The sequence below is a fragment of the Rhipicephalus microplus genome, chromosome 4 (genome assembly GCF_043290135.1).
Source record: "Rhipicephalus microplus isolate Deutch F79 chromosome 4, USDA_Rmic, whole genome shotgun sequence".
NCBI classification, from domain to species: Eukaryota; Metazoa; Arthropoda; class Arachnida; order Ixodida; family Ixodidae; genus Rhipicephalus; species Rhipicephalus microplus.
In genome coordinates this window covers 154,962,562-154,981,795 of record NC_134703.1, presented here as the reverse complement: position 1 = coordinate 154,981,795, position 19,234 = coordinate 154,962,562, and the positions used below count along the sequence as shown (strand labels likewise).

Below are 19,234 nucleotides of genomic sequence, written 5' to 3'. Positions count from 1 at the left end.
AAAGCGCTCTTGTACATATTTCACAATTGCAACGGGAAAGTAGAATATTGTCACTCTGTATCTCCCTTGACTTGCGAACGAGTCCGATGGACCCTACAGCTATTGATCCCAAGCGTAAGCGATATGTTGTGGAGCACACTGCTATGAGTGTGTGAATTCGTAACGGTCGATCGATTATGGTTCTTATGCATCAGTGACAAAGCCGACGCTAATGCTTTTACACTTCTGAAAACACAACTGTACGTCGATTACTGTATTTTGTATTTCATTGCAAATATTCAATATCAGGAGCTCAGGAATTCGCGATTGCTTTGTTGCTCTACTGAAGATAAACCACAAACACTAAAAAAACGGGGAGAACGCTCGCGTTTCGCCATGACGAGTAAAACGCATTCCTGAGCGTAATGGGCCTTTTCCGGGTAGGTAGTCTGTGCATGCACGCCCAGACTACAGTGTTCTAGTACACTGTACCCAGACTACCCACCGAGCAGGCGCGCGCACGGCACGCGCCATGCTTTTTGTGGCCAAAACGTGACGACAAGTGTGGACGAAGTGACATTTTGATGCCGCAAACATGCAAATGTTTTCCTCAAAGAGAGGCGAAAACGCAGGCATCCAAGAGCGCCTACCGGCATGCGGAGGGCAATTTCGGTGTCCAAGAGCCACCATTTTTGATTTAGGTGATCTCCACTTGGGGTGCTGTTCGGACTAGGAAAAGGTCCGTTTGGCCCCGTTCACATAGCTTCTCAATCGCTAACTTGCTTTTGCTTCTCGTTATACCCCCCCCCACCCCCGTCATGCAGCAAGCAAACGAACGTCTGCTCGCGTTATATTAACGTTTTCACTATTTACCACAATGACTCCCGCTCAAACCGAATAATTTGATTTGCATTTAGGTCAATATGCGGCACGTGGATGGATGGATGGATGAACTTTATTAGGTCCTTCGAAACGTGCTTCGGCACGTGGATGACACCAATTTTTCGCTCAGAGCCCACGACACCGACATTGCAGTTTCTGCGAAATGGGCTCTCTACAGCGATGAAAACTTGAGCAGCCATTTCACTCTGTGACGCTGGATGGCCAGTGAAGATACTACACAACCCAGAGGTGACACACAACTTTTCACAGTATACCCAATCGCACACCATAATACTAAATTGGAAATATTTGTACAGAAATATTTTTTTTAATTGAGCGTATGGTTCTTTAGAATGGTACCCAAACACGTTTACCAGTAGTAATTGAGTGTCCTTGTACAGTAAATCGGGATTTCATGTGTATTTTTGGATTTTTAAGTGCACCTGAGCTCCAAGTTTTATAAAGCTAAATCGAGGAGTGAGGACAGAAGCAGGAGAGGCACATTGGCAACTTGTATTCACTGATGTGCCACCCCCGCGCCGGGCTATTGCATTTAGGCGCATGAAATAGGGCTCGCATGTGCATTGAGGTTCCAAGTGCGACACAGAAAAAAAGATGCTTCCTTATTTTGAACAGGAGCCAAAAAATTGACAAGAAACCTTTTGGGGAGGTCCTTGGGAAAACCCTTTTTTCTCCCGAAAATCTCATGTTGCTAGGGCATCCCAAGAACGTTTTCTTCATGCAGCGATGTTCTTCCATGGTGGTCCATTATGTCCCACTGAAGCCTTCCAACGGCGAAGCTTTTAAAACTTTCGGTTGCGCCAGGTAGCACGAGCAGAAAGTATCATCACCTCGAATTCGCACACGCTTTCTTCTTCCTCCCGGTCCTCCTCTTCATTTTCTTTTATGTTTCTCTTCCAGAACTCATGCGTCGATTTGTTTAGCGTAGCCTGCAATAAACCTGAGGAGTCAGTGAAAATCGAGCACGAATAGTGAGATAAAGATGGAAATGGGGAAGGAGGGCAAATAAACTTTATTGACAACCAGCAATATCATGTTGCGTAGCCACCAACTGAGGGCTTCGCGAAAAAAAAAAATTAAAGGGACTGCCTATACCGTGCTTCACTTCTTGTCTGTTTTGTGTCGCCATTAAAAGCGTACCATCTGAAGTGCCTAACCCGGCAGAGCTTTCTCTGGAAAAAGTGTAAAATTTTTTTAAAACAGTATTTTTCGATTTGCGTTCGGTCGCTTTCCATTGGTGGGATGAATGCCTACAACACTGGTTGGTGGAGACGATGAGAATTGTATTGCCGGTGAAAGTCGAAAACTGCAACCACGTGTGGTTTTTGCAAGCTTTATCAAATTTTCCTTATTATCAAAAATGTGGAGATCCCACGTACAGTGGGAATCGATGATATGCGAAGCATGAATGAGAAAAGTTGATATGTCGCTATAAAATGAGCACAACTTTAGGAGGTGGAGATAAATGATGCCGTACATGGCTTCCGTGTCATGACTATCATATTTTAATGTGTCGTTTACCTTCGTCATCTATTCACGTCACGTCATACCAAATTTATTATATATGGAGCAAGCGAAACGGCCATGAGCACGTTATGAGCGTGGTATGTTGTCATGTTCTTACATGACACGCGTGTCAGGGTTATGTTTGCACCAGTCATATATTTCGTCATCCATTGACGGCACGTAAAACCAAATTTGGTATATGTGGAGCAAGCAAAATGGCCGAGAGCGCATCATGAAGGGCCCAATATACTCCAAAGAAGCGTCGACGCACGTGCACGCTGGCCTCAGCGACGCTACGTTAGCAAAACGCGAGTACTCTGTAGTCTGATGCCAGGCGCGACCAGCGTCCGTCGGCGTAATGTCCCTAGATGAAACTTGTTTTATCTAGGAACCTTACGTCAGCACGGCCCGACGGCAACCGGCGCGAAATGCGACATGCTGCATTTCGTGCCAATGCCATAAAGTAACATTACTCTATGCCGATGCGTTACCCAGACAACAATGCGTCTCCCTCTTCTCGTGACGGAGGGATGCAGGGTGCACTGAAACACGCATGCGTCAAAGCAACGCAGCACGGCGCGTGCCTGCGAGTATATGGCAGGACCAGCGCCTGGCGTTGCAACGCCGGCGTGACGCGATGAAATGAACGCCGGCGAGCACACTCACCACGTCATGTCGAAATGTATTGGTGCGTTCACAGGGGCATGTAGTCATGTTCTCACATGACACGCATCTCATGATTATTATGTTTGCACCAGTCACATACCTTCGTCATCCATAGGCGTCACGTAATACCAAATTTAGAGTGTGGCGATGGCGTAGTAGTTTGAGCATCCGCCTCGCATTCAAAAGGTCCGTAGCTCGAATCCCTGCCACGCAGTTCCCAACCGGATAAAAGAAAGAATCCGTGAGGTGATGGGACTGCATTAAGAGGCCTGGGGTGTGGCCTAACCGGTAACCACTGCCGGTAACGCCCTCCCTCACCAGAGAAGGATTGGCCACCCTGGTGCAGTATCTGGACACTACCTCCCACATGTCTACGTCAATTAACTCACGGCCCTCAGTCCGCAGCAGCTGCGAAGCAACTGACCACGACAGCGGTCAGATCTGCAACGCAGCAGAGGGTGCTAAGAATCTCTGGATCCGGACAGACCGCCATTGGAACCTGAACTTGGCAACGTTTAACGCTAGAACCTTATTTAGTAAGGGAAGTCTACCTGTACTATTCCAGGAGCTAGAGGGTGTTAAATGGTATATAATAGGTTCAGTGAGGCTAGGAGGACAGATGAGGCCTATACGGTGCTACAGAATGGGCACGTTCTTTGCTATCGGGGCTTGGCTGACAGAAGAGAACTGGCAGTGGGGTTCCCAATTCATAGAAACATAGAGGAATACTATATTTATAATAAAAGGGTGGTAGGTATCGTAATTAAACTGAATAATGAATACAAGATGAAAGTGGTACAGGCTTACGCGCCTACATCCAGCCATGATGACGCTTCAGTTGAAGGCTTCTATGAAGACGTGGAATCGGCAATGAGTAAGGTAAAAACATAGTATACTATACTATTGGGAGACTTTAATGCAAAAGTAGGGAAGAAGCAGGCTGGAGACCAGGCAGTAGGAGATTATGGCACCAGTACTAGAAATGCCAGAGGAGAGCTACTAGTAGAATTCGCAGAACGCAATAATTTTCGGATTTTGAATACATTCTACCGAAAACAAGGAAACCTTAAGTGGACATGGAGGAGCCCCAATGGCGAAAATAAGAACGAAATAGACTTTATAATGAGTGCACACCCGGGCTTCGTGCAAGATGTGGAAGTGGTTGGCAAGGTATGATGCAGTGACTATAGAATGGTATGGTCTCGAATTCGCCTAGACTTGAAGAAGGAACGACAGAAACTGATACACAAGAAGCCTATCAATGAACTAGCACTGAGAGGGAAAGTACAGGAATGCAGAGTCTCGCTTCAGAACAGGTACTCGGCTCTTAGTGAAGAAACCAACCTTAGCATAGATACACTGAATGATAATTTGACGAGGTTCAATACGGAGTGTGCAGTGGAAGTTGGAGGCAGGGTAGTTAGACAGGACACTGGCAAGCTTTCCGAGGAAACGAAGAATCTCATTAAAAAGCGTCAAACCAAGAAACTCTCAAGTACGACAGACAAAATAGAACTGGCAGAGCTTTCGAAGTTGATTAATAGGCGTAAGGTATACGATGTAAGAAAGTATAACATGGAGAAAATTGAACACGCTCTGAAAAACGGAGGAAGCGTCAAAGCAGTGAAGAGGAAACTTAAGCGAGGCAAAAATCGGATGTATGCACTAAGGGACAAAGAAGGCAAAATAAGTAGAATCATGAATAGGACAGTTAAAATAGCGGAGGAGTTTTACAGAGATCTGTACAGCAGCCGGGACAACCACGACCTTAATACTATAAGAACTAGCAGTAACCCAGATGACACCTCACCAGTAATGATAGAAGAAGTCAGAAAAGTTTTGGAGAGCATAAAACGCGGCAAAGCTGCTGGTGAGGATCAGGTAACATCAGATCTGCTGAAAGATGGAGGACAGATTGTGCTAGGAAAACTAGCTACCCTGTTTACGAGGTGTCTCCTGACGGAAAGAATACCGGAGTCTTGGAAGAATGCTATCATCATCTTAATACATAAGAAAGGAGACGACAAGGACTTGAAGAATTACAGGCCGATCTGCTTGCTCTTTGTAGTATACAAGCTATTTACAAAGGTAATTGCTAACATAGTAAGGGAAACATTAGAATTCAATCAACCAAAGGAACAAGCAGGATTTTTAACAGGCTACTTAACAATCGACCACATTCATACTAACAATCAGGTAATAGAGAAATCCTAAGAATACAGCCAACCACTATACATAACCTTCATTGACTACGAGAAGGTGTTTCATTCAGCAGTGATGCAAATACTGCGGAATCAGGGCGTAGATGAAGCATATATAAACATCCTGAAAGAAATATACTGGGGATCAACTGCTACCATAGTGCTTCATAAAGAAAGCAACAAAATACCAATCAAGAAGGGTGTAAGGCAGGGGGACACAATCTCCCCAATGCTTACCGCGTGCTTACAGGAGTGTCACGCGTATATGCTGATGCCTGGTTCGCACGTCGGGCGTTGCGAAATGAACCATAGAGGCTGATGGTACCAAACGAAACTCCCACTTCATTACCATAAAATCACAAAACAAGACATCAGCAAAAACACGCCCACATTGAAAAACAAATAAAAGGTAATGTCTTAATGACGCACGCTTCAACGTCCGATATCGTTTGCGTTTTCTTGTTCGCGCGCTTGCAGTTGTGGCGTGGTCTCCGGTCCGCTGGGAGTCCCTCTCAAGCGTGATGACACGCCATATCGATGCTCAACGGTGGCGACGATGTTGAAGAACCACTACAGCAGTAGCTCCAGTGGTTTCTCGCCCAGGCAGGTGCTCGGGAGGGATACACTGCAGTGGTTCCGGGGCTGCTCACCGAGGTCGATGCTCGGGCGGGAAACGGCAGCCCAGGATCAGCGGTTGCCCTGTGAGCTGCTTGCCGAATCAGGTGCTCGGGCGAGAACCATTGCCGTCCAGGGACAGCGGTACTTCCTTGCGCTGCTCGCCGAGTCAGGTGCTCGGGAGGGAGCCTGGGGCGAGACCCAGTCCGAACTTCCGCAGCCCTTGGCCCCTCGAACGCCACGTCCCGGCTCTCACGTTCCTCACTCGCCCCGCGCCCTCTTCTTTGCCGTCTTCTTCTCCCTCCTTCCAGCGTTTAAATTACCTATTCAAGACAACTTCTTTCTCTTCTTCTTTTCTTCATCTTGTCATTCTTGACAATGGCCCCCAATTTTTGAGTTTTCGCTCCACGAAAACTGTCGTCTCCACTAGCACCACACACTTCACTGTACCGCACAACACTTCCCTGCACGACACAGCACTTCATGGCACATCTCGGCACTTCCCTTCACTGCACAACACTTCACCTCACGGCACAACACGTCACTGCACGGCACACTTAAATTCACTGTGGCACCACTAAACTTGCCTACACCAGAGTCCTTCAATTTTTTTCTGGTCACGAAACTCCACCCGAAGGTTGATATAGGGACAAAATCTGTCGCTAGAGGCGCCACCCGTCGTATGGGGGCCACATACGACGTCGCCGCCACTGCTGGGCTTGTATGCGCACTGCGGCCGACGTTTAGACGCGATTATGTGCGTGCTGTTCTTCCTGTTACCCTTTTTAAACGTCTCTGAACGCATCAATGCCACCAGATAAATAAGTTGAAACGGGATCCAGTGTCGACGACGAATGAGAGCTGTTTACTTTGGAACGCACGCGTAGTTTACTTGGAAGTGCGGGCCCACCTTACAAACAGCAGCGCATTAAAAGTGTTCTCACACCGCGCGATAACGCATTGTGTCAATAATTGTCTCATAGCCCAATTATATGCATACTTACGATGCCTCGAAGCGGTACTTGCGAGCTATAGCTCGCAAGTGTTGAAAGACGATGCTTATGCTCCATGCTCTTGATGCGAGCAGCTACTGCTTGATCTGCTCGACAACATGTTTGTATTTGCGCCCGGCCAAAGGGCGATTATATTTATGCGGTAGGTGAGCTTTATATTCTGGTAGGGCCGCTAATAGGGGGAGGAAGGTGAACGAAATGAAACACGACTGGGTAGTACAGGAGCAATCACATTGGTTTATATCCGGCCCGCCTCTCGCGCGCTACTACCCAAGTATTCAAATGAACTGAATGGTTGAGCCAGAAGTTTTATTCCAGACCTTTCAATTGAGTTTATACCCAAATGCGCAGTTGTTTTGGACACACGTTTGTGAGCGCCGATCGCTTTTTTGACGCGGGGACTTTCGATGCCGAGGGCTTTCGCGACCGCTCTAAACGTGCCCAACATTTGATTGATCACTTCTTTCCACGCAGTTTACACGGGACACCCGCCGCTTGACGTTTCCTTGTGTTTACTGTTTAGGGCATTATTATTTACCGGCCGACAACCCATGATTTCTCCGGGAACGGAAGTACAGCAGCCTAATCTGGAAGTTCCTTTTGATGCCAGTGCTAGTCGCTTGGCCGCCTCTGCCACTACCGAGGTACCTCATCACACATTTGTTTTTATTTTTTGGGTGGGAGGGGGGGAAGGGCGTTTATGATTTCAGGCATGCAATAAATCTTACACTTGGTGCTAATGATACGCCGCCTAGTAGTCAGGTGTGTACTTATGAATGGGAGATTCACATATGGTGCATGTAATGGGGAGAAAGTTGGAAAACATTTATTTACACAAAATACACTGAGAACAACACTTTGGAGAAGAAAAGCACTAGAAACTATTCTGAGCAATGTTACACAATCTGTGACTCTACTGTACAATGTGTATTTCGTTTCATTAACAGCTGCACTCTGCCTTAGCTCACTGCCTAAAATAAACTGTATTTGAATATACACTATTTACACTATATGCAGATAAATATAAATAGTACGAAAATATTACAGTGTAATGTATACAAGATATACAACACTATATACAAATGGGAAGGCGTGCTCACATACACAGCCATTATGCTTAACACTGTGGCTTCCGCCCACCACTTGCAGGGCATGAACTGCGCACAGTTGCCCGCGAGGCTTTGTTTTTTTCTCGAGTGAAGAAATGTAATCTACATCTAAAAAAAAAGTGTACAACCACAGCTGTTGTCCCTAAAAAGTGCAACAGACACTTCTCCTGCCGAGTCGGTGTTGACATTTTGGCATTCCACTGCTGCGCATTACGGTGACAATTCGCGCCGCCTCTTCGCTGGTTGCCTCTGAGTCGCAGGCCGTGAACGCGGTTTCGGCTTTGTCAGGTACGCCGGGAGCCCGTCAAAAATTCTTGGAACGGCGTTCGTGCGAAGCCTCGGTCTCTCTCGCTGAAGCGACACGACCACCCCGTTCACGATGTGCTCGTCGGTTCTCACAACGTCGCTGGCATCAAAATGCTTTTCGCACTCCCGAACGTTCTTACGTTCGAAGCTGAAACCGCCAGTTTCCAACCGTGGTATAGCTCGCTTCTATTTCTCTCGGAGTTCGGCGCTACTTGGGAAACAGAAGAGCGACGCCTTTTCTTTGTTGCTTCGGTATCCGGAGCTGCACCCTGTCACACAGCACGTCTTAGGCATTGTTCATTCGAATTTTCATGCCGTCCGCCTTGAGCACGGTGCATTGGCACATGAAGTTCGCGTTTCGCTGATGCAGAAACCGCGAGCTGCCACCACACAACGCCTTCGGGATGCCGCCGCGGCCAGTGCGTTCCGCCGGGCGCAGCGGGGCGATGGCCCCCCTAGGACGGCTTGCGCCGCGTAGCGGCCGCTCTTGGCACCATATCAAGCTTTCCCATAGAGTGACGGAGAAGTTTCATGACCAGAACGGTATTAAGGGACTGTGCCTACACTAACGCGCACATCCATCTTCGTGAGTCACAGTCACACTTCACTGTCATCCCACATGAGCAATGAAACAACGATACCAGGTATGTGTCCGCACGGAATTTCCTACTTCATCATTCTACTCATAAAATCTGCGCCAACATTGTCTCTCTGTTTTATGTACTGGACCGAGAAACTGTACTCCTGTAAGATAAGGGTCCACCGCATGACTTTAGCGTTATTATGCTTCACCCGGTTGAGGTACTCCAGCGGCTGGTGATCCGTTTGCACCTTATTGAGATCGGGTTTTATAGCCACCTTCTCTCGACCCATTGTTTTGGTTATGCTGTATGTGGGTATTTCTTCTTCGTATGGATCTCCCAACTCCGTCTCCGTAACAACCATGCCTGCGATGTCCTCTGCTTTGTTGGGTTGCCTGTCCTCGTATCCTTTCAGCATGTCGACATGCAGTACCTTTCACATTTCTCCAATTTCGAGCTTACAGTCGACTTCAGCCACTTTCTTCTTCACCTCAAAAGGTCCCTTTCAACTCATTGTGAGCTTGTTGTTGTCACTTGGTAGGAGTACCAATGCCTTGTCCCCAACCTGCAAGACCCTTTTTCGGCTTCTTCTATCATAATACTTCTTGTATGATGCCTGGGCCTCGGCGAGGCTCTCCCGTGCGATGCGACAAGTTTCTTCAAGCTTGTCCCGAAGTTCTAATAAGTACACATACGAGGACTTTTGCTTTTCTTTCAATTCAGTGTTCGACCAGACTTCCCTCAGAACCATTAGTGGTCCTCTGATCGCTCTTCCATAAATCAACTCGAACGGCGAAAAGCTGGTGCTAGCCTGCGGCACTTCTCTATATGCAAACAAGAGTGCCGGTAGGTATCGATCCCATTCCTTGGGTTTCTCCTGGCACACCTTGTGCAACATATTCTTGAGCGTGCCATTGAACCTTTCAACCAAGCCGTTACACATGGGGTGATATGGTGTCGTCAAGAGGTGTCGCATAGACAGCAGTCTACAAATCTCCCTCATCGATTCCGACGTGAAATAGATTCCTCTATTCGTTAGTATCTCTCTCGGAACTCCATAACTCGTAAACATTTCCACCAAGGCCTCCGCTATTGTTACTGTATCCGTGGTTTTCATTGGAACCGCATCCGGGTATCGAGTAGCCACATCCACCACTGTGAGTATGTACTTCTTTCCTCTGTGGGATACTGGTTTTATAGGTTCTACAATGTCCACTGCGATTCTTTGAAACGGTTGCTCAATAATAGGCATAGTCCTCAAAGGTACCTTCGAGACCAAACCTTTTGGTGTGGTTCTATGACATGTGTCACAAGATCGCACAAACCTTTTAATGTCGCTTTGAATGCACGGCCAAAAATGTCTTCAGCGACTCTGCTAGTTGTCTTTCTTACTCCCTGATGGCCAGCCGTAATAGTGTCATGTGCCAAGTCTAGAACAGCCCTTCGTAAACTCACCGGCACTGCTAACTGTCTCTTTTCCCCTCCCTCATGGGTCTTGACTATTCTGTACAGCAGCCCTGAAAGCTTCTCAAACTTATGCACGACCCGACTCCTCTTACAATAGATCCATTTGCCCTGAATCTCAAAACACCGTCGCAGCGTACTGTCCGCTTCCTGCATTCTCCCCATTTCTGCTGCAGTTATGTCTATGGCTGCTACTGAGTTGTTCTCCTTGATGCCCTTCTTTTCCTTTTCACTCTTGTTCCTCGTAGCTCTCTCCACGGCATAGGCTGAATCTTCCCTGGTATGCTGATCAACACATCTCTCGTCACGTTTATGCGTAACCTTATGAGGTTGGAACTCCGTACCCTGAGCGTGCGTTGCAGTAGGCAATCTCTAGAGGGGATCCGGATCGTCAACTCCTCTGACCTCTGGCATATTACCGAGAATTACGTCATAAAGAGGGTCTTCGACGCATCGGGCTTCAATCCAACAGCAGTAATACGGCGACGAAATGAGTACCCTAGCAACTGGCATCCGCCGTACTGTTCCATCAGCCAACCGAACTGGCTTTTCTGTACCCGTGATATCCGTTTCTGGCACCATGGATTCACTTACAAGTACAATGTTAGAGCTCGTGTCTCGAAGTACCGACACTTTACGTCCGTGCAACATCCCCACGACCACTGGCATAGCATCTTTGGCTTCTCCCGCTTTGACAGATGTTGTAACATCACTTGTCTTATCCCTGTACTCTTGGTCACGTTGCTTTTCCCTGTCAGCATCAGCAGAGTTTTCATCTGAAACCATGCAAGCCGTTTCATTTCCTGACCGATCACGACTGGTTTCTGTTGTGTGCCCACGCTTTCCGCACCGGTCGCATTTCGACGATGAATTGTGAGTGCGACCCGCGGCACGATTTGCTGCTCTATGCCCAGTCTTGTCACAGAAGTAGCATTTGATTGCACTCCTGGTTTGCTCTTTCTTCTCCAAACCTTTCTCATCTTGGGCTTTCCCTAGATTCCTTTGACCTTGAGCTTCCAAATAATGGTCGGCGTGTTCGGACAGCTCAGCCACCGTCTTCAAGTTCCGCTCCTTCAGGAATATTGCCACTCCCTTGTGACACGATGCCAGGAATTGTTCCGCAATCATGCTATCTCTTTGATCCTCGAATGATCTCTCTATGATAGCCATCTCCAACCACCGATCGAAGCAATTGGAGATTCGAGCAGCGAACTGCTAGCCTGTCTCATTTTCTTGTGGTTTCAAGCTCCGGAATTTCTCTCGGAAACCCTCGGCAGGTAATCTGAAGCGTTGGAGCAGAGCCCTTTCGACCTTGTCGTAATCTAGTGCATTCGCTGCTGGCATCCGGCTAATAACAGCCAATGCCTCTCCCTCAACTCAGGGGACGAATTGCAACTCATGATTACGGAGTTAGACAAGGAGAGCAGAAAGGTGGGTCTTAAAATCAATCTGCAGAAAATGAAAGTATTGTACAACTTCGAAAGAGAGCAGCGCTTCGAGATATGTAATAGTGAACTCAAGTTGTAAAGGACTATGTCTACTTAGGGCAGGTAATAACCGTGGATCCGAACCACGAGATTGAAGTAACTAGAATGATAAGAATTGGGTGAAGCACATTTGGCAAGCACTCTCAAGTTATGACAGGTAGATTGGCACTATCCCCCAAGAAGAAGGTATATAACAGCTGTATCTTGCTGGTCCTTAGCTACGGAGCAGAAACCTGAAGACTTCAAAGAGGGTTCAGCTTAAGTTGAGGACGGCGCAGCGAGCAATGGAAAGAAAAATGGTAGGTGTAACCTTAAGACACAAGAAGAGAGCAGAGTGGATTAGGGAACAAAGGGGGTTAAGGATATCATAGTTGAAATCAAGAAGAGGAAATTGACATGGGCCGGGCATGTAGCGCGTAGACAGGATAGCTGCTGGTCATTAAGGGTAACTGACTAGATTCCCAGAGAAGGCAAGCGGGTTAGGGGGAAACAGAAGGTTAGTTGGGCAGATGAGATTAGGAAGTTTGCGAGTATAAATTTGCAGCAGAAAGCACAGGACCGAGCTTACTGGCGGAACATAAGAGAGGCTTTTGTCCTGCAGTGGACGTAATCAGGCTGATAATGATGATGATGAATACCAAATTGGCATGTGTGAAGCTAGCGAAACGGCCACGAGTGCAGCATGAGTGTGGCATGTAGTCATGTTGTTACATGAGACGCACGTCGTTATTATCATGTTTGGTTGTGTCATTTACCTATGTCGTACGTTCACATCGCGTAATACCGAGTTTGGTGCATGTGAAGCTAGTGAAACTAGTGAAGCTAGTGAAAGCTAGTGCCAGCGCATCATGAGCGTGGCATGTAGTCATGTTGTTACATGACACGCATCTCATGATTAATGATGTTTGCACCAGTATCATACCTTCGTCATCGATTCACGTACCGTGATACCAAATTTGGTATATGTGATGCTAGCAGAACCGCCGCGAGTGCATCATGAGCGTCGCATGTAATCATGTTTTTACATGACACGCATGACATGATTTTCATGGTATGGTCTGTCGCTTGTGTTTGCCATGCAATCATGAGATACCATACCAGTTTTGCAACATGCCATGTGAACAAAACCACCGCATGAGGTGCAGGACCATGAAATGTAAATCATGACATTCATGGCATACATGTCATGATTTTCATGTCATTTTCATGACTAGTCAAATATGTTATTCATACAGTCATGTCATGCCATACCAAGTTTCGTATGGATCCTGAGCAGACTAAAAGCACGTCGCGCAATAAAATTCATCAGCTCGTTTACAAATACACGGGCAGCAACCATGAATTAGTGCAAGAACTGAGAAACAGGTATTTAAACACAGAGGTAGGCTCGTCACAAATGCCTGAATTCTCCGGAAATACTAACGATGAGCTAGATCGAGATATAACCGAGGCGGAAATACGTGCTGTTTTGAATGGAATTCGTACAACGGCTTCCCAAGGAGATATTTCCAACAAAATATTGCGTAACCTAGACGATAAGTCTATTACGGCAATTACTGAACTTATGAACAAACATTGGGCGTCTGGGACACTACCGCGAAGTTGGAAACATGCTCGAGTAATATTTATTCCCAAGCTTGACAAGACATTGAGTCTGGAAAATCTTCCCCCCATTTCCGTTACATCATGTTTAGGAAAGTAATGGAACACGCAATTCTACGACGACTAACAGCTTATGCAGAGTCGAGGGACCTGCTACCCCTCACAATTGAGGGATTTCGCCAGCAATTATCCACACAGGATATAGTGCTGAAACTTCACAATGATATATTAAATCGTAGACACACAGTGGCTACCAGGACCATCCTGGGCCTCGATATTACTAAAGCATTTCATAATGTGTACCATGCTGCTGTACTTGCCAACTTGGTCCAAATGAACGTCGGCAGTCGCACTTACAAATATATCAGAACTTTTCTACATGAACGCACGGCTAAACTAACCATTGGCGTCCTCAAAAGCGACAAAATCACCCTTGGAACACGGGACACTTCACAAGGAGCCGTGTTATCACCATTCCTCTGTAACATTACGATGTGTGGCCTGCCCGTTCTTTTGGATCAGATCCCACACATTAGGCACTCACTCTATGCTGATGATATTACCATATAGACCTGCACAGGCTCAGATGGACAAATCTGTGACGCGTTGCAAGCAGCCGCCGACACTGTACATGAGTACGCAAGGAAAGTGGGACTTAGTTGTTCTCCCAACAAATCCGAGCTCTTAGTAATCAGAACCATAAACAAGAAAGATGACCCCTACAGTAGAGAGCGCTCCGCAATCGATATCACAGTAAATGGGAACGTTGTTCCCAGTGTTCGCACAATCAGGGTTTTAGGAGGGCCCATCCAGCATAACACTTATATCAGAGAAGCTATCAACAAGTTACAGGCATCCGTATAGCAAACGACTAGGCTTCTAAGGAGAGCGGCAATGGAAAATCAGGGAATGAAGGAATCCTACCTATGCAAGTTAATCCACGCTTTTGTAATCAGTCGAGTCACCTACTCGTTCCCCTACTACCAACTCAGAAAGAAGGATGTGGAAAAACTAAACTCCCTAATTAGGCAAACATATAAACGTGCTCTAGGACTTCCCAGATACGCAAGCACAGAAAAACTACTGCGCTTTAGTATCCACAACATATGGATGAACTAATAGAAGAGCATTTAACGGCCCAAGAAGAAAGGCTCTCTCTCACGAACCAAAGCAGTCTTGCACATACTCAACCGTCTCGGATGACGCACTAGTTGCACGCTCAACAACAAGGATTTACTGCCAGCGGCAACTCGTGCAGACATTATAACTATACCCCTGCCTAAAAATATGCTAACAGGAATACATGCCGAGATACGAAAGGCCAGAGCAGAAAACCTCGCAAAACAGTTTCAGGATCACCCAAACGCATGTTGACACCGCTCGACAAGCGAGAGACCGTTACACCATATGCGTGGTGACCGACAATGGGGAACTTATTACTGCAGCCACCGTAAAAACGGCCTCAGCATTAGAGGCAGAAGAAGTCGCCAACGCGCTGGCCACCTTAATTCCGGCTACCAATTTCATGCTGAGTGATTCGAAAAAAGCGCTCATTATTTTAAGATGGGCTGTGTTGGGCCGATCGCGGCCAACATTATCAAAAATAAGAAACGAGACAATAAAATACAACTTATATGGGTGCCTGCTCACGCAGGGAATCCAGGGAATGAGGCGGCCCACCGCGTAGCCCGAGGTTTAATCAACCGGGACGTGGACCCCTCCACCCTAAACTTCGCACAGAAGGGGATCACCACATATAACGAAATTACAGCGTATCACGGAGAGAACCGTAATACATACGCGGTCCATCATGCAGATATGTCAAGGGAACAGGCCATGATCTGGAGGCAAATCCAAACGAATGCTTTACCCATCTCTCATCGGCTGTCTAAAATTTGTCCAGAAGAAATTCCACTAAACGGCCGACATTGCAGCTGCGTCAAAGCTATACAAAATCACAATCTTGGGGAATGCGAGGGGAACCCCCCTCACCGAAAACAATACTGCCAGCTTCGTCCCTAGAGGCGTGGGAGTCACTCCTGTCGTCAGCTGACTACCGTCTTCAGGCAAAAATGGTTAACTGGGCCGAAACGGTCGTGGCAAGCTTTTGGCCACCACCCTTCGAATCACTGGCAAATTAAGTTAACCGACCTTGCTATGCCATCAATAAAGTTGCTTTTCTCGCTCTCTCGGTCACTGAGGAAGGAAGTTTGGAGAGGCAGACAGATGAGCCGACAAACGCGTTCCCTGTAGTCCCTTGAAGTATTGCACAGTTGCAACACAAGTTGACTTTTGTGCGGCTTGCTATGAGATATTCGTTCTTCCCTCCAATGACACGCGTAACCAGACAAAAACTAGCTCAAAAATGGCAAAAAGATCGGGAGATCGCGGAGGCACAGCCGGTCGGCACGAAATCCAGCGAGCGACTGACTGGGAGCCCAAACCAAACTTCGTTGCTTCAATAAGGTATTCAAGTGGGTATCGTGTGATGCAAGTGGCATGGCCGCTGGATATAAAACCTTGTTTTTTATCCAGTGGTCGTGCAAGTGGCGTCAACATCGATAGACAGGCAGATGCAACCAGCGTCAAAACCAGCGAGTGAGCCAGGCTGATGCAATCAACGGCTTCTTTTCCAAACGGCGAGGCAAGCATGCCTCGCCGTTTGAGGTTCTCTGGCAGCCGTGTGCGGCTGTTTGCTTCGCGCACTTCTTCCATTCTTCGTCGTTCGAAAAATGGGTCTGAGACCCATTTTAAGGCCGTTGCCGTTTGCCGTTTTCCGGAGAGTGGTTTAGCCAATCAGCGATGGAGGAGCGACATGGCTGAGCCGCGTCGTCTGCTTTCGCCTCGCCGAATCGTCGGTGTCTGCCGCGGGACTCTTCAAGATGCTTGCTTCTTGCTCAGCAACATTCACCATATGTCGTACGTGTTGTTCCCAGACTACGTTACAGCAGTGATTAGAGCATTTTTGCCTGTCCGGTATTTAAAAAAGGCCACAGCAATTCAAATAAACCTCCCCAAAGCAGGCGTTTTGACAAGTGGCCCTAGTTATCTATCGTTAGCAACAACAAACAAACGTGGAATGTCTGCCCTCCGAGACTCGGAAAGGCTTGCTTAGGCCTAAAACATCAATCATTTGAATATGGTTCTCAAAAACGGTGCCGAATCGATTCGAGTACTGTGTTGTCGAAGCTACAGGACATGAGTCTAAAGCTAATGGAAGAATAAGTTCCGAGCTTACGAGCTACAGAGAGCACGCAGGTCTCTTGATAGATTCTAGGCAGTCGACAACTGCGTTCGGAAGGGCCGCCATGTTTGTCGGAGGAGCTTGCCGTGCAATTTGAACAGCTCTCTTGCGTGCGGCACCGGTCGCCGGTCTACGGCACTACAACGTTACAGCAGGCTTTCCGCTAGCGTGAACCGGCCCTTACGCAACGCGTGGCGAGCCCCTCTCATCCACAGGTCCAATTCCAGCCAGTCTGATACAATCGACTGCATCGCTCGCAATACGTCGTACAATACGCGCGGAAAGTCGTATGAAAGTAAGGCTGATAGCAATACAAAGATCAATAGATAGGAGTCTGATAGGTCGGCAAAAAAAATGGGAAACTCACTCAGATTCACTCAAGAAAGAGATTTTGCGCTTCGGACTCTCTCTCGGACTCAAGGCTCTCCAAAATGTTCCTGAGCCGAAGTCTCCCAGACTCACACTTACGAAAATTTTATTCAAGAGGACTCACACTGACTCAGACTCACCAATACATTACTCAGCCGACACTCCCAATGACGACACTGTTTCCCTCGCATTGAAGGAGAAGAATAAGCGAGCGTCAATACGCGGCCTCGAAGCGAAGTGTCAAAATTGACGGTTGATAATGGCGAGGGAAACAGTGTCGTCACAGAGGGCATTGTCGAAGTGAATGGTAGATGCACTGTTTGGTGCGTCGGTTTTGGTTTATCCAGCTAAATTAGGCTTATTGTATCACTCTGTGGTGATTACCAGCAGCCAATTTTCCAAAATTTTAAAGTGACTTTAGACTATTTGTAGGAAGCGCTGGAAGTCGCTTATTTGACGTGACCGTCAATCAGTATACTTGTTAAAACGTAATTTTGGTAATTTCTATATTTGCTGCCCAAATTAATGTTTGTACGCACCTGAAGATGTCTCCCGCCGCAAGAAAATGCTGCAAGTAGCACGCAGGTACCTCTTTTTAGTGATTTTTAAAGAATATTGGACACATTTCTTGAAACACATGCACTATATAGCGTATTTCGTAAGCATGAGTCGCGTTGAGACGTTAAATTCCCCAAAACAAGTTTATGCCAACCAGATTGTATTTTTTTTTATTCTGAAGTAGCAGATTGGTGACACGGTGATCTGAATAAGCTAACATTCGAAGAATTTTTAATAAACTACCAAACCACTGTCTATGCGGGAATGTTTGTCGGTAGTGTGGCACTTGTATTTTTTTTGAAACACATTTCCCGCATTGTGTACTGCATTCTAGAAATTCCTGCAAGATACACAGGTATTTGTGCAAAATTAACTCTATATTTATATCTTAGAGTATACGGGAGTGTCACAAACGACTGCAATTTTCGTCTTGCCCACACGCCCTATCGTCTAAGGAAGAGGGCCTTTGTATTGGCAAGACGACATCCGGCGACTAACGACCCAGCACGGCGCCACCGCGTCTTCCCTACACCTGTACCGAAAGGAGCACACATGTGTTCGATGAAAAATAGATGATCTCATAACAACGTAAAAGATTGACCGGAAACAACATATGTAGACGCGGCCAAATACAAAGGGAATGACGTGACTATAGCAGTAGTGGACTACAAATGAAATCATAAGGCCAGCGGATCGGTGAGAACGAGCTTTGCAGAAGAGGCGGAGGGAGCAGCTATTGCAATGGCCATAGCATCCACCTCGACTTCACTGATTGTTAGCGACTCGCAGACGGCTGTGAGAAACCTTGCACGAGGGCGAATATCCCAAATAGCTTTAAGAATATTGACTGGATGCAAACACTAACGAACAATAGATATAGTCTGGGGGCAGCCACTCCCTCCTGCTTACCCGGCAATGAGGCTGCGCACCAGACAGCTCGAGGACTCACAGACCAAGCCTCTGGATTACCCGACGAGAGATTTGAGCGGATGACCACTTACAGAAATATTACGCAGCACTACACGCTAAGCAGGAATATCCATCTTCCCGCACACTCGCCATTGAACAAAGGACAGGCGGTGGCGTGATGCCTATTTCAGATCCACACGTTTCCTAGTCCGGTAACAATAAGCCACTGCGTGCCGGGTCTTCATTCGAACAAGTGTAAAGTTTGCCACAACAGGGCGGAATTGAGCCACATTTTATGGGCATGCCCGCAGGCCCCCAACAGAAGCAAATTCCCAGACGTGAGTGGATGAAATACCGCACTCCTCAGTTCTGACTTTCTATCACAAGCCCGCTTAATGCGGCAGGCCAAAGACACCACCAAGGCCCATGTGATCATGGCCGTCGTCTAGGTGTGGTCCTCCTTTCTGCTTTTGCACCTAAAAGGAGAGGAGGAACTTTCTGCTAAATAAATAAAGTTCGTTCATCATCATCATCATCCAGAAGGAATGAGAGCACGCGTACGCCACGAAAAAGTTCTGACTGCTTCAGAATCGGCAGTTGACGTGCAACCAGAAAGAAGCGCGTTGGTCGGTGTCGCGAGGCTCGCGTAGGCGACGGGCATGGAGTAGCCCGCGCAACGTATTGAGACGGCTGCATTACCGGGCACCCGTGTCGCCTACTAA

The 19,234-nt window shown here is 47.2% G+C and overlaps 1 protein-coding gene across 1 annotated transcript; it reads right to left on the bottom strand.

The window, feature by feature from the left end:
* Positions 1-9,384: 9,384 nt before the first annotated feature.
* On the bottom strand, positions 9,385-9,822 carry LOC142814437 (uncharacterized). Its single transcript, XM_075893197.1, has one exon. It carries the CDS (start codon positions 9,820-9,822, stop codon positions 9,385-9,387), a length of 438 nt encoding a protein of 145 aa, XP_075749312.1.
* Positions 9,823-19,234: the final 9,412 nt, after the last annotated feature.